This window comes from Trichoplax adhaerens, genomic scaffold (genome assembly GCF_000150275.1).
Source record: "Trichoplax adhaerens TRIADscaffold_2 genomic scaffold, whole genome shotgun sequence".
In the NCBI taxonomy this organism is placed as follows: Eukaryota; Metazoa; Placozoa; class Uniplacotomia; order Trichoplacea; family Trichoplacidae; genus Trichoplax; species Trichoplax adhaerens.
The window spans coordinates 1590759-1605084 of record NW_002060944.1 but is presented as its reverse complement, the minus strand read 5'-3'; the positions used below and the strand labels follow the sequence as shown (position 1 = coordinate 1605084).

General features: G+C 32.0%; 2 protein-coding genes across 2 annotated transcripts; one reads left to right on the top strand and one right to left on the bottom strand.

Moving 5' to 3' along the window:
• Nucleotides 1-2041: 2041 nt before the first annotated feature.
• Nucleotides 2042-9122, top strand: TRIADDRAFT_53016 (uncharacterized protein; the record flags this gene model as incomplete). The annotated part of the gene is made up of 21 exons (XM_002109745.1): nt 2042-2180; nt 2264-2346; nt 2590-2632; nt 3283-3332; nt 3847-3960; nt 4056-4088; nt 4190-4242; nt 4326-4389; nt 4462-4576; nt 4686-4741; nt 5593-5661; nt 5801-5941; nt 6059-6116; nt 6377-6428; nt 7155-7216; nt 7554-7740; nt 7873-8070; nt 8250-8406; nt 8519-8661; nt 8765-8866; nt 9104-9122. 21 exons carry the CDS (start codon nt 2042-2044, stop codon nt 9120-9122), a joined length of 1938 nt encoding a protein of 645 aa, XP_002109781.1.
• Nucleotides 9123-10238: 1116 nt separating this feature from the next.
• On the bottom strand, nt 10239-13988 carry TRIADDRAFT_20943 (uncharacterized protein; the record flags this gene model as incomplete). Its single annotated transcript, XM_002109178.1, has 10 exons — nt 10239-10345; nt 10458-10579; nt 10677-10778; nt 10934-11019; nt 11567-11757; nt 11899-11993; nt 12194-12281; nt 12419-12517; nt 13013-13087; nt 13922-13988. The coding sequence occupies 10 exons, from the start codon at nt 13986-13988 to the stop codon at nt 10239-10241; spliced, it is 1032 nt and encodes a 343-aa protein (XP_002109214.1).
• Between the last annotated feature and the right edge of the window lie 338 nt (nt 13989-14326).

The window sequence follows — 14326 nt, the reverse complement described above, 5'->3', positions numbered from 1 at the left end:
AGATTCATCAATAAAAACAAAATGTTGGCTACAATAAACATGGAATTCAGATAACTTAATTCTAAATGTAATCTCTATTTACTGCAATACAGTGTCCTGTATATTCACATTACCACAATCAAATCGATAGCTACGCGTAGCACACGTCTGACAAGAAATTTTTGTAGCCATATGAGTGATTACAATTAACGTTAAAAAGATCAGGAAGGCTTTGTGCTTGTACGTCATATTTGTTATTTATAAAAATAAGAATGATTGAAATTTTAGCATGCAGTAACTATTAATTGATAATAGCTCGGCAATTGGCTTAGCTCCGTCAACAGATTTCGGTATTTTGCTTTGAAAATGCTCAATCTCGATCGATCAATTCCAGCGGTGACAGCAGAAAAATAGAGATAGATATAGTACAGAATACTCAGCAGGATCGAATGAAAACAAATTAATAAAAAAAAAAGCCAATTTTTTATTATTGGGAATTTTAATGATTTCACGGATTTGCAGCTCTTGTGCTGGATTGTACAGTACTGTATCGAAGTCAAGTACTGTTCGGGTACCTGGTCCAAAGTCATGCCTCATCACGTACCGTACTAGCTAAAGTACAATAAGGACATGTCACGTGATGCATAGACGACACTCGCGACTACTCACGTACTCACGACAGTGTTTAGAAGAATGAGATGTCTGCAAATTTGCTCGCTACAGTACATCGTACAGTAGTATACTGTACTGTACACTGTACACTGTACTGTACAGTACAGTACAATATTTTACCGCCTCGGATTTTGAATGTACAGTACAGTACTGTCGAACGAGTACAGTAGTATGTACTGTACATTGTACTAGTAGGTACTGTACAGTTACAGTAACTTAACAGTATTATACTGCACTACACTAGGTTAAATGATACTATCTTGCCAAGACTATCCATTTGGTGGAGAATGGCCTTTCCAGCTATGTCTAATCGAAATTTGATGCTTTGGCTATTTTGTAGCACTTTCGTTACATTGACTATGGTTGGTATTTGGGATATTTCTCGCAATCTAGAAAAGAACTATTGCAGCATGTCTTACATGTATGAAAAGATTGATTACATCGTACGTTTGTAATAATATTGCAATTTATTTGACTACATTTAAAATGACTTATCAATTGGAGGTAAACAATATGACACTGTATAGGTATTACCTCCAACATCAATATCCGATTCTTAAATTATTATTAATTAATTAATATGCAATTCGTGAATGGCTCTGCACTTTATATCTTGGATTGCTAATATAGTGCATAGCACACACATATCTTAGCTATCTTAACTCCATGAAACCTACTACACTCACCTCTTTTCGTGACAGTTAAAACGAACTGCTTCTTTTGTATGTCTGACTGACTGCCATATGTACCGTTGTTTAATATTCTTGATATAGCCAATACCGTTACCAACCACAATTCAGGCCAAATTTCCGCGCTATACACTCTATCTTTATGGAGAAGGGTTAGTACGCGTATCATTTCTTGGATTAAAGCAAATGTTTAGCCTTGTAAATTGCTGATCATTTGGTGTTAATGTCTCTGAATGAATAATAATGTAATCCAGTGTATTAACCTTATCACATTTCCACTATTAGGTACTATGCAGAAACGTTAAGGTAATGATTGCAATATCATGGTTTATTTGAAGGTCTAATTTGCCAGTTACGCAATGGGTATCATACATTCATTGCTCAAAAAACCTTGCTCGATCTCATGTAGTGATATGTATAGATTCCCATGATAGTATTCTTATCTAGAAGGATTACAATTCAGCACGACTATTTGAAATACCATGTTAGTTAGCATAATTTACGCATATCTTTATTTCAAAGGATGGGATTATACACGTGTACTATTGTATGAAATAATTGCATCTGTAATGTAGCCTTACGCTTTTACGTGATAATTTATCAATTCCTCAAGTAATACTCATGTTAGCTAAGTTCATAAAACAGAAGTTTTAATTTTAAAAAATCGAAAGAGATTAAAACTAGCATTAGAATTGACGAATATGGGTCTTTACGAGTCTTACGGATCTAATTTGTTATCCTATACAACATTACGTGTAAATACGAAAACGCTCAGGAACGATCATATATTCGGTATTCCGATATTATTCATCCCTGGCAACGCTGGTAGTTACAAACAAGGTGATTTTTAGATATTAATCAATCTACTTATACTAGCTCTTATTAAGTATTTTTGGTTGTTATATCTTTATTATGTATTAAAGTTCGATCTCTTGCCTCAATTTCGTATCAAAAGTCAATGAATAGAAAGGAGCATTTTAATTATTACACCATTGATTTAAATGAGGTAATATTTATCAGCTCACAACTCACATTGCTTTACTAAATTTCTATCTTTGCTATCAAACTGCTATGACCAATATTTATTTGCCTATTCCAATGAACGCAGTATTGCAGAAAGATTTTGCAAAGCTATCTTAGTGCAGTATTCGTGTCTTTAAGTTACTGAGTTGTACGCAGTAAGCTGTAAACCCTTATTCCTTCTTAATGTAACAGTTCTATAATGATCTCTACATAATGTATTATATAGGAAATTTCTGGACTTTACGGTGGTACATTACGTGATCAAGCAGGTATACTAATTATTGAATAAGGCTGAAAATATTAGTCTACGGTCTGGAAGTAAATGTGTAACTTTAGTGATGCATACAATCTGAATTAATTTCTTGTTTATGCAATAAGGTATTAATAATATAACCCATATTCATCGTACATTATTCGTACATTCTATTTAATATCTAAAAGAAAATATATTATTAGTTACTGTGCACATTACAAAACTTTCAAATTATTAATGAGTAGTTTCTTAAACGCAGAATATGTTAATTATTGCATCAAGAGAATACTCGCGGGGTACCGAAATTTACCTAGTCCACCAAGATCTGTCGTTGTTATTGGCCATTCTATAGTTAAGATTGAAATCAAGTTCTATTGTAGCTAGCATAATATGTTGTATTATACTGTATATAAAAGTTAGAAAATTATCTGTTACAATGGCTTACTGAGATTTTAACACCTTGATTATTGATTAATTAGGGAGGCATGATCGCTAGAGCACTTTTCACTTTACCTAACTTTGACAACAGTACTGTTACAACGGTCATTACTATCGCTACTCCCCATCGGAGTCCTGGTTTGTCGTAGATTTTATGGAATTAACTCGTTAGCTAACTTGTGAACATTTTTGGAAAAGTTTTTAAAATAACTATGTATGCCATTGCAGTCTTCTATGCGGATAAATACGTTGCTGACTTTTATGATACGGTTAACACGGTAAGAAAATTACTACGTTGAAGAGGATCTCGGAACGTTTACCAGTTCTTATAATTAAAGTCAGAATAGAGTGAGATGTTTAAATTTGGAAATGCATGTAATAGGATTACTATCATTATCGATAGTTTACCACTTTTTGTGAAACATGTTCCAATGTACTTTACTGAGCACACGCTGTACTACATTAGCGTATTTAAAGTATTTTTAAATTGTATCGTGACAGAAGCTGTGATCATTTAAGAGCACTCGAAACTATAGCGTCAAGAATCAGGGTAGCAAATCTAAATGCGAGCGTGTTTCATGAACACTAAAACATCATAATTTCAATGCATTCCCAGTGCTTTTTCTAATCACATAATAGTTCTATTATTAGAAGTAGTATACTACATAATTCTTTTCTTTTACTACAGTGGATAATTTTCAAGTCCTCCCATTTCATGGAGAAATCCATATCTTAATCTTAGTGTATTTTAGTGCGTAAGAAAGTAATACATATTATCTCATACAATTTTAGTTCTGGCAAGAGCAGTCATCTTCTGGCCAAATACTCGACCAAGTAATTATTGCTTCTGTGGGTGGTGGCCTTCGTGACGTGATTGTGAGATCAGATCTTACGTCCTTAGCCAGTGTATGTCTTGTTCTAGTGTAATTAATATCTTCGATAGACTAACTCGGAAATACCAGTACAATAAATAATTTTATTTAGACTTATTTATCTTACAGGTTGCGAATTATAATCGAAGTATTAATGCTATAGTAAGTACTGTAATCTGTTACTGATCACGGGAATATCGTGCTAATATAAAGATTGCATAACAGTTCTGTTACATGAATGTATTACCTTCTATCCAACGTAGACGACTGCTGTACCACGCACATGGCTGACGATAGATCACCGTTGTATCGTATGGTCAGATTTATTAAAATATGCTAATCAAAACGAAATTTGTATGTAACAAACATAACACTAACTAACTTGTCGTTTACTTTTAGGTGCAAGGAATTAGTCTTAGCGATTGTTCGCGCATTGTACGATATGATTGAAGCACATGGGCAGGTTGGAGTTTTAATGAAGCAATTTTAGTTGTTGTTGATATCTTGACGATTCGGTCTTCTTTCGCTCAATTAGATATCATCATCAACGTCTAAAAGAAGGAATGTATTAGCGCATCATTTAATTAAGCATAATGGGATGCGAAATTATCCTTATAAATTAGGAAAAAAATTCTTAAAAATAGATCAAGGTTTTAAGATATGCTTAATTTCGTTGGTATTAACTTATACATTATAAAATATGATATACTGTAGACGTCTAAATTGTTGACATTATTTTTTTTGATTGTGATAATTCAGAGCGCCCAGTAAATATTTGTATTTCGAGAATTTGGAGTAACGGTTTACACAGGAAGGTACATACTATTTCACGATGTTATCTACGAGAGCGTTATGGTATAAATATTATTAAAGACAGTTCCTGAATAGTATCTCCACAATGTTATCATTGAAATAACCGGCTCGAATGACTATGAGACCCTTATAGAGATAATTAATTATTACATAATTCGTTTGATTAAATGTATAGCAATCATCAAAAAGGTGCCTGATGGCCTTCCCGTTAAAACCTCAAAGAATAGCTAAAGATCGACTTTTGTTAATGACCACATCGGTATTACGTTAATCGATCATGTAGGATTGTGAATTTTGATCGAATTTTCTGTAATTGTATAAGTAGTAGAGCCGCTCGCTTCTCTTAGCTCTTGATGCCTAAGTCATATGTACAAATACTTGCATTCAAAATTTGTAAATCAAATTTCGCCTATAAAATTACAAAATGTATGTTATGGTCCTGATTCAAAATAGAACTTAGAATAACAAAGACGGCTAATCGATTTCAATTGCTCGATATGATCTTATCTAGAATGCTAATGCTTGGATTATTTCTTGTAACGGTATAGACTATCACAAATGGTAAATAGAATCATTTAAGTTAGCTTTATGCAAATATATAAAGATGAGAAACTTTATTAATTATTATAACATTACTCTATGAAGCGATTCACCTAGCGACTTATTAAACCACGTGCAGATAATCCCCCATGCCACAGGTACTCTAAAGGTAAATTAATTCTTTTATGTTATTCCTAATTTAAACACTGTAAATACTGTGTCATTCCTCGTTAGCCCTTCGCGGCTGCTAAATAACAACGAAAATCGTCAATATGACACTATAATATTATTCTAATTTTTATTTGCTTGAAAGTTACTGGACGTAAATATTAACTCCGAATTATCTCAAGCTACTCATGTCATGGTGTCTACAGCAACTCATGTAGGTCATAAATATTCTATCTATTGCGTGTAACTAGTAAAAAATTAATTTTCGGATATAACAATATTTATCTATTGATGTGTTTGGAAAAGATTATACAATATGACGAAAGTTTTAAATTTTTATATAATTTTTATAGGATTCTGTATTCGCTGAGTTTTATCGCGATGCCGTAAAAACTAAACATATTCGGCTGCCTTCCATAGTGGGTTTTACGGCGGTTGATTCTGATGATAATGATCAGTATATTCTGAATTACAATTTACCGGACATGCGGCAGGTTTTTAATAAACCAAATACTATTTGCTTCAATTATTTTCACTTTTAGCATGTTAGTCCATAATATTATTTATGGCATACAAAATAAAAAGCACTAATGACTAATCTTTTCTTCAAGATATGGGAAGCATACTACGTTCAAATTAATAGTAGTGATCGCTGTTTACGTCATACAAGTAAGATATTGCATATTTTATTCTGCATCACATTGTATTCAATTTAGTACTACCAATAATTATTTATTACTCAATATTATTAAGCTATCTATTTTACCTTTACGTTAGATTTTAGATTCGTTTACTGCATAGTCTCTTTCCGTAAATAACTGTTGTATTTTCTATTACATAACTAGTTGTTAAACATCAAATTTCTTTTATTGTTTTGCTACATGATTTCTCACCTAAGTAATCGTTGTACCTTCGTTTAATCGAACTAGCTATTCAATTTCATGTTCCGTGGTTTCATGAAGATGTCTTTCGATACGTTAGGTAAATGAAATATCTAAATAAAGAATTTATAGCCGTTACTATTTAAAAATTTGAAGAATATCGTTTAGCTGGAATACACGTATTTCCGTTCTCAATGACTTAAAATTAAAAAGATCTAATTTCTTTAGACCCGAGGATAATGGGAAATTAAATTTTTCTATTTATATGCAAGTATGTATATTTTAAATGTATGTAGTGTATCGGGGCATAATTAGTCTACTTGAAATAACACCGTGATCATAAGCTATGAACAACCCGATTTCAAAACTAATCATATAATACTAGCTGGTGCCGAAGAAGTCTGATATGCTTGTGCTGTATAGTACCTAGAATAATGAGGATATGCTTAGACTTCCAGCTATAACTGTCAAGCAGTTATAGATACTAAATTTTTAGCAGTTGAAATTTAAACGCTTATGACAACACTACAGTATAAATTTAGGTTGTTGGTTGATTTTGAGTTTTGTATTAGGTAAAAGTATCAAATACTTGTACCCATATCTATAATAAAAGTTTGCCTAGTAAACTCCATTTTATTATAAGAGAATGATAGCAGCCAAATGCTAAAATGTATCTATGCCAATGCAGACACCTAGGCCAAATGATAACAAATATCAGAACATGAGTATTCGACTAACTATCTGGAGTACAAACGCTAAATGTCGCTACAAAGTTAGTATCCATGAATGTGCACTTCAAATGCTCTTGTACAATTCATTTTTTAAGGTTGAGAATTAACTTCATTCTAGATTATTGTTACTACCGATTATACACGACTGCTTGGACAGGTTTGTAATTCATATCCAATTAAATAAAATTAAAACTACTGTTAAAGAGATACGTATATGTAATGGCAAATTATTACTCACAGATGGTTCGTTATTATGCAATCTTTCTACCGGGATGGACAATGGCAATTATCATTTTGCTGGCATTTAATTTGGTGAAATATGTCAATGGTATATTTTTCCGTCGATCTCATTTATTGTCTCTAGTTTTATTTATTTGGTAATATGTGTACAACTAGCGTTTCTGATATTACATAGTAGCGTTGATGTGAGTGTTTGATATTAAGAATATATGATAGCCTGCGCGTTCTAAGACTTTTAATGTAATACTCGTTAGAAACTTATCAATCAAAATCTACTGATAGCCAAGATGGTAACGAAAGGCTAAATACTAGCCCAGGTGTTGCTTTAGCGTTAAAACAACAAACTTCAGATCATTTCTCGATAAAAACATTACTGAATCAAGAACTAGATCGAAGATGGAAATTTGCTGCATCTTTAGTTTCTTTTAGTTATTTATTCAGGTTTGAAACTTATTTTAATTGTGTATTTATGCTACAATAAATTGAAAAATTATGTTACTTAAACTATACTTAACGAATAAGGTGGCAGATTTCGAGATTTCATTATCTACTAATTTATACCAAATTATCTAGTTCGACGTTTTCTAAATTTGCATGGCCTTTCCCAATTTTCCCACAACCCGACATTTTTAACGTAATGAAATCTGGTGAATGGTCGACCTATTTACTATCGGTGATCCATATGTTTAGCATTTCTGGGTTACATTTTCAGTTCTGTATCATGGATTGGCTGGTTTATGGTGTTGCTTCTGTATTAAGATTTACATCTAGGTAATTTTTACAATTAAAGGGAAACGAATTGATGGTAACTATTTCTTATTAGCTTTTCTCTAGTCGTAGTTATCATTCAAGGAATGATCAATACTGTCATCGAATCAGCTTAAAAACTGAAAATATGCTAGGATGTTGATGATTATGCAATATCTAACTATCTTTGTATGTCCTAAAAGGTGGTTATCCATGGCTCGTCTAACTGGAAACATTTTTACTGCCATATGCTTTAATTTATACTTTAATATCATATTCGGGTTGCTAGTTATAACTATCTGCCTAACAATGTGTGGGGCACTGGGTTTATATTGTACCATTTTGTACTGTTATGTTAAGGTAAGCTAGGAAACCAAAAGTGATTAGAACTAAGCTGATATATGTAAATTTAACAAGAATTTCTATTAAATTTATATTTTCTTGTATTCCACTTTTTATAATAAATTCGTAGCTTGTGGCAATTATCAATTCTAGACAGAATAAAGAAAGAGAATATTGTGGCAGTTCCGATTTATGCTTTTTATTACTAAATTCCAGTCTTCTTAGTTCCTTTCTTACCATTCCTTCAGCAATCATGTGGTTCAAAAATTTGAGGTAAGATTTTACGATGTAGCAATTAATTTCTAATCGGCCATCCTGTGTTACATTGAAAGCAGTAACTGATCAACTGTAATAAACGATCTTGCCTTTTAAACAGATACGGATTTAATGTGATGCCTGACCCTTTTATGCACGAATCGTTATTAGCCAGTTGTGGTTTACTAGTTTTATTTCAGAAATCGAGTTTTTACGAGGATATGTAAGTACTGTACCATTACAAGTACCATTGTTAATGTAATAACATGATAGTAATCATAAGTAATATCAATTGCTGTTGATCTAACTAGGTATTTTGATGTTTTTAGAGCTTTCAAATTTCAGCTACCACGGATTATTTTATTGCTATTTTTTATAACAGTGTTGTTCGCACTGTATTCCACGTATCGACTGTTAATGATTCAAACTGTTTTAATATTATTTTTTTTAATATGCACAGATTTTACTTTTCGAGATAAGAAGAAAGATTAACGATGAAAATACTATTATTTAACATTGCTTTTATATGCTATTGCGAGATCGAATAAGAAGGAGCTGCTTATTTTTAGCCGAAGATTATGAAGCGATCGCCTTACTTTTTTATTACTATTACAAATGATAATAAGGATATGTGCTATATTTATCACGCAAAAGCGGTAATGATGAGAATTAAAATCATTTTATAAATAACTGCTATGTTTCTGAGCCACACCAGCTTCAAATATGTATTTATAGTTAAACAAAATAAAATATAATGCGCACTGACAACCACACATTTTGGTGAATTGTATTTACTTGTAATGACTAAGCATGGACCTTTATACAATACTTGTTTTTAAAGTTAATTTTATTTAGGATAGGAATAAATCGCCTTTACAGGTCGCATATTATTCGAAATACTACATATAAAATGAATATAGATCAGTTATAATGATGGCTAATTAGTACAATCTAATTCTGTGTATGAAATAAAATATATGGATATCTTTATAAAGGGCTATGCTTATTTATCAAGTAATATTATCTTGTAGCCTATGAACAAAAAATCAGATTGATACAGTTACCGAGGGTAATACAATAATCGTTCTACAACTAAGAGAATCTATATTTGGGGTAAGCTACAGTCGCTTGTAGATGCATACCAACAGCATGCATGTTAACATAGTCTTAAAAAATATCATTATTCGTTTAATTTATTTGTTATACTGGCAATAACGCACCACCAAGAAGTTGATAATAGTTTTACTGTAATACAATTACTAATATTACAGTTGGGAAACGAAAATATAAAGTGACATAATCTGCGCAAGAAATTTATAAAATTTGAATCTTTAACAAAAACAGTTATAAAAAAGTAATTAGAGAAAATCAGTTATCGTAAATCAAATAGGAGTGACATTATAGACCTAGTTAGGTTTGGAAACTTAAGATAGATGTTCTCCATATTAGGAATGATACTTGATTTCTTCTTTACCTCATACAATTAGCAATTAGGATGATTATTTTTAGGCAAATAATAAACTATTACTTTGAGAGTGCAGACATATCATTTCAATAGCAAGCGTTTAAGAGATTATATTGTGAAAGTGCTGCCCTTATGTACCACCGTCAGTCATTTCTAAAAAGTTTTGACTCATCTCTCGACTGTATTCTCCTTTTTCGTTAAACTGAAACTTGTAGTAGTTGCCATCACCACAGATAGCTGATGGATAAATTATGAGCAAAATATTATTTGGTATGTAATAAAAGATAAAACAGATTTACTGAAATTTGATACGATAGCAAATTATATTAAATACAGTATCGCGGCTTACCAATGACTGTATTGCTGTCATTTCCGAATGCACATATACATTGACAACCATTAGGAATTTGAATTTTCATAAAACTCCATCGAGAATTGAAATATTTGGGAAGAAAGTGCGCACCAGCAAGACTATCAAGAGGTAATGTGAAATTATGCAAATACATCAATTAAGCCATTATTTCCATAAACAACAAGCTCGAGTATCTAATTCCAAAACATATTCTACCTGGACTGCTTGTTCTTTTTCGGATCGGCTATATTAAAAACATGAATAGTTCCATGATCGCTGGCCACGCACAATAGAGAAGATTCAGGACTGAAATTTATACTAAATGAAAAAAAAATTATCCATGTAGGTATCGGACACTAGCAAATCCCTTAAACTTGTAATTTTAGATTTTATACTTACGTCACTGTTACTTATATCAGTAATGAGTGGCCTTTAAATATATTTAATCAATGTCAGTCAATTTGTAGACTTACCAATAAATAAAGGCATTTCCCGTGCCACGCCTTAACTCATTTTCCAGTAAACATGTCGCAGTATTAAATATCCTTATTAGCGTACCCTATACCAAATCAGTATACCGGATTAAAAATGAATTAAAAATGAAACACTGTGTCTGAAGTAAATTTTTGGGGAACTACTCATGTCATAATCAGGTAAATATACAAATAACCTTAACTATATCGAATTCCAGATTTTTAGGGCATGCTATCATCAGAAATTAGACGAATTGTAGGAAATAGATGAAAAAGCGATTTGAGGGCTGAACGTATAAATGAATATTGCTTGATATGCAGTTCTACAGTATTAGTATAGTCATAAACATAATAGCGACACTAAAAAGCAAAACTTTATTGATTTACTACAAGATACAGTATCATTACAGAAATACAAAGCTTCACTAAAGTATCACGATTCACACTGTAGCTTACACTATGTTGCAGTATCATTCGCATGCTCATCAAATGTTAGCATAAAAGTATGCATATTAGTACTAGTCACCTTTGCGAAGAATATCCATCAAATTATCATCTTTATAGTTCGTTATATCATAAATAGCATATAATTTGTATATAAAATTAATTGTACGAGTAACTAATTTGAGTTACCTTTTCAGAGGCAGTAGCTAACAGTGTACCATCAAGATTGAGAGAAATACACGTAATGGCATTTTCATGAGCTTCGATTATAGCTGGAGGTTTTTCAGCGTTTCCTAAATCAATCAGTTGAACTGAACCAAGCTTGACACCAGGGAAAGCTAACAAGGAATTACTACTACTCGGACACAAAACGCCAATTCCTTTTGAAAACGATAACAAAAAGTCAGCGTTACACCATGGCGATTAATAATTATAGTAATAGCGGTAGATTATGCTTTTAATAAAATATACGCTTACTGTACACGTAATTATTTGTTACCCAATGTTGGTAGATAAATTACCTTTAGGATTGCTGCAGGTATCAAACACATGTACTTGTTGTGGTGCTTGTGTAAAGGTAAATACTTTTACCATTGTATCAAGTATTACAACAATTCTGCAAATAATGCCGCACAGTATTTAAAATAACATCTGTGGATATTCAATTCTCCCCAAAAATAAGATCAGGTCATTTATTGACCACTCTGTATACTGTAACAGCTTTTTCACTTGTATGATATACTGATAGACTACTTCTCGAAAAATATCGTTGAAACTGGATAATTTATATAAAACTCGAAGGTTTTGCGAACTAACCTATCTCTTCGTAGGCGAACTGCTCTAACTTCTGTAGCAAAGTTTAACTCAATGACACTGTTCTTTTGCACATCGTTCCATATTACCACTAAAAAATTAAGGGAAAATAGTTGTGAACTGCAATCCGCGTACTGTATATTTAGTGTTGTGTTTCTAAAATTTAAGATCATAAGTAGCAGGCTATAACAGACAATTATATAGAAAACATATTACGATGATTAGTACCTCTATTAGGCGGATATTTTGGGCTCTGGCCTCCACCAACAATAGCCAAGTAATTACATCGAAACAGCATTTCTACCTGTTGGATGCCTCCATCAAAATCTAATTAAAAAAGTAGATACGTTAAGGTTACAATTACGTCAATTTCGGTATCAGAATAATCCTGTTGGTTAATCAGGAACAATTGGATAATTATAATTTAGGAGTTACATACATATAAACTGATATATGTTAGTTATGTGATTCTTCAGTGAATGCATAAGATATTTAGATAGTAACTTAGCAAGAATTAAGGTATGTTATATGAGTATCGTATTAAAACAATGAATCGATTATGGACCGATCAATTTACGAGGAAGAACTGGAGTAAATCTATTTTAATTAACTCAGTCTGTTTTATCTCATAAAAATACTACTACACATGACTACTACTATTAACCGTCACTATAGTTATGGAATACAATCAGAACTGTCCGTTTACAAGTATCAAGAATATATCGCTAGTGTAGTAGTGCATAGTACAATCCTAAAACTGTCATATTTAAGTGAAAAGTCGATTCATTAATTAATTAATTTAAACAACTCTATTTTCCCTACCGTGGCGTTCTTTTTCCTTTAGTGGGTCACAGTTAAAGACTCTGAATCCATTTTCCATACCGCAAGCAAAGCAACCTATGTAATGGAAGGAAATATGAAAGTAAATATTTTTTCTGTATGCTACAGCATATAGCCCGACAGATGTACGTGATTAATGGTTTCATAGTTAGAAACCTACATTCGGTTGAAACTATCCCTCGGTGGAATACATCAAAATTATCTTTGATGGAAAGTTAACATTGTAATGTCAGCAGGTGAATATTATAATTACTGCCTTGATAATGTACGCGTACATCTATTGTCGAAAGTATAAATATGCAAATCATTATCAATTACTTTTTTTAGATTGTGGTATGTCTCTATGTCTATTTTTTTACGCAAGCTGAGACGTTTTATGCTAGAATGAGTTAATGCTATTTACTATCAATAATTATGTGAGCTCCACTTTAACCTTACAGGTTTACCAACTGCTCAAGTAGTACTGTACAATACTGTAGCTGAAGGATTGACGCTTTAATATAGAATTTTAGGGTAATGATATATGCACGTATTAAGGATACAGATAGCGCTTCATTTCAGTTTGCTGATAGATTACGCCTTACTCATTCGTATAGTAGTCTACAAAGTTGTCTATTTCTAGAAATGCTTCCTCGCATATTGTATAAAGCTATACGCACATTTGCTGCGCCATTATACTCGTACGCTACACGCCAACGATTAACACGTAGCCTCAACAATATTGGTTGCGAGTTTTCGCATGAATTTATCGATAGATTAATGAATTCATTATATTTATATTATGCAATGGCAAATCAGTCATTTTCCCTATATTATGTTACAGTACGTATAATGACTGATTAAAGTATTCTAGTATAGGAGAAGAGTTATGAAATCATCATCATAAGTTACCTTGATCTTGATTAAAGCCACAATAAAGCATGCCATTTCTTTGAGTGAAAATTTTGTTGACTTGCATGATTAATTTTATATTGTAATTAGCACTGATTAATCGTAAAATATTCGTTTGTAATACAAGTAGACATCAATAGGCGTAATTTCCTTGAATACTGTATTCGGTGGAGCACTTGGTTACTGGCTATTGGCTTGCGTATTTATCGTCAGTTTAGTCTTCCTTATAAAAAAAACTTTGTAATTACTAATGCAAAGATAGACGACAGTCAATTTTGGTTCCAAAATCAACTTCGGCTTAGTTTACAATAACAAGATCGCCATGTTAGAAAATGTACTGCTCCACTTTGGCTACAGTCATACTGTATGTAAACTAGTTGTAAATTCATTAATTCATTAATTAAT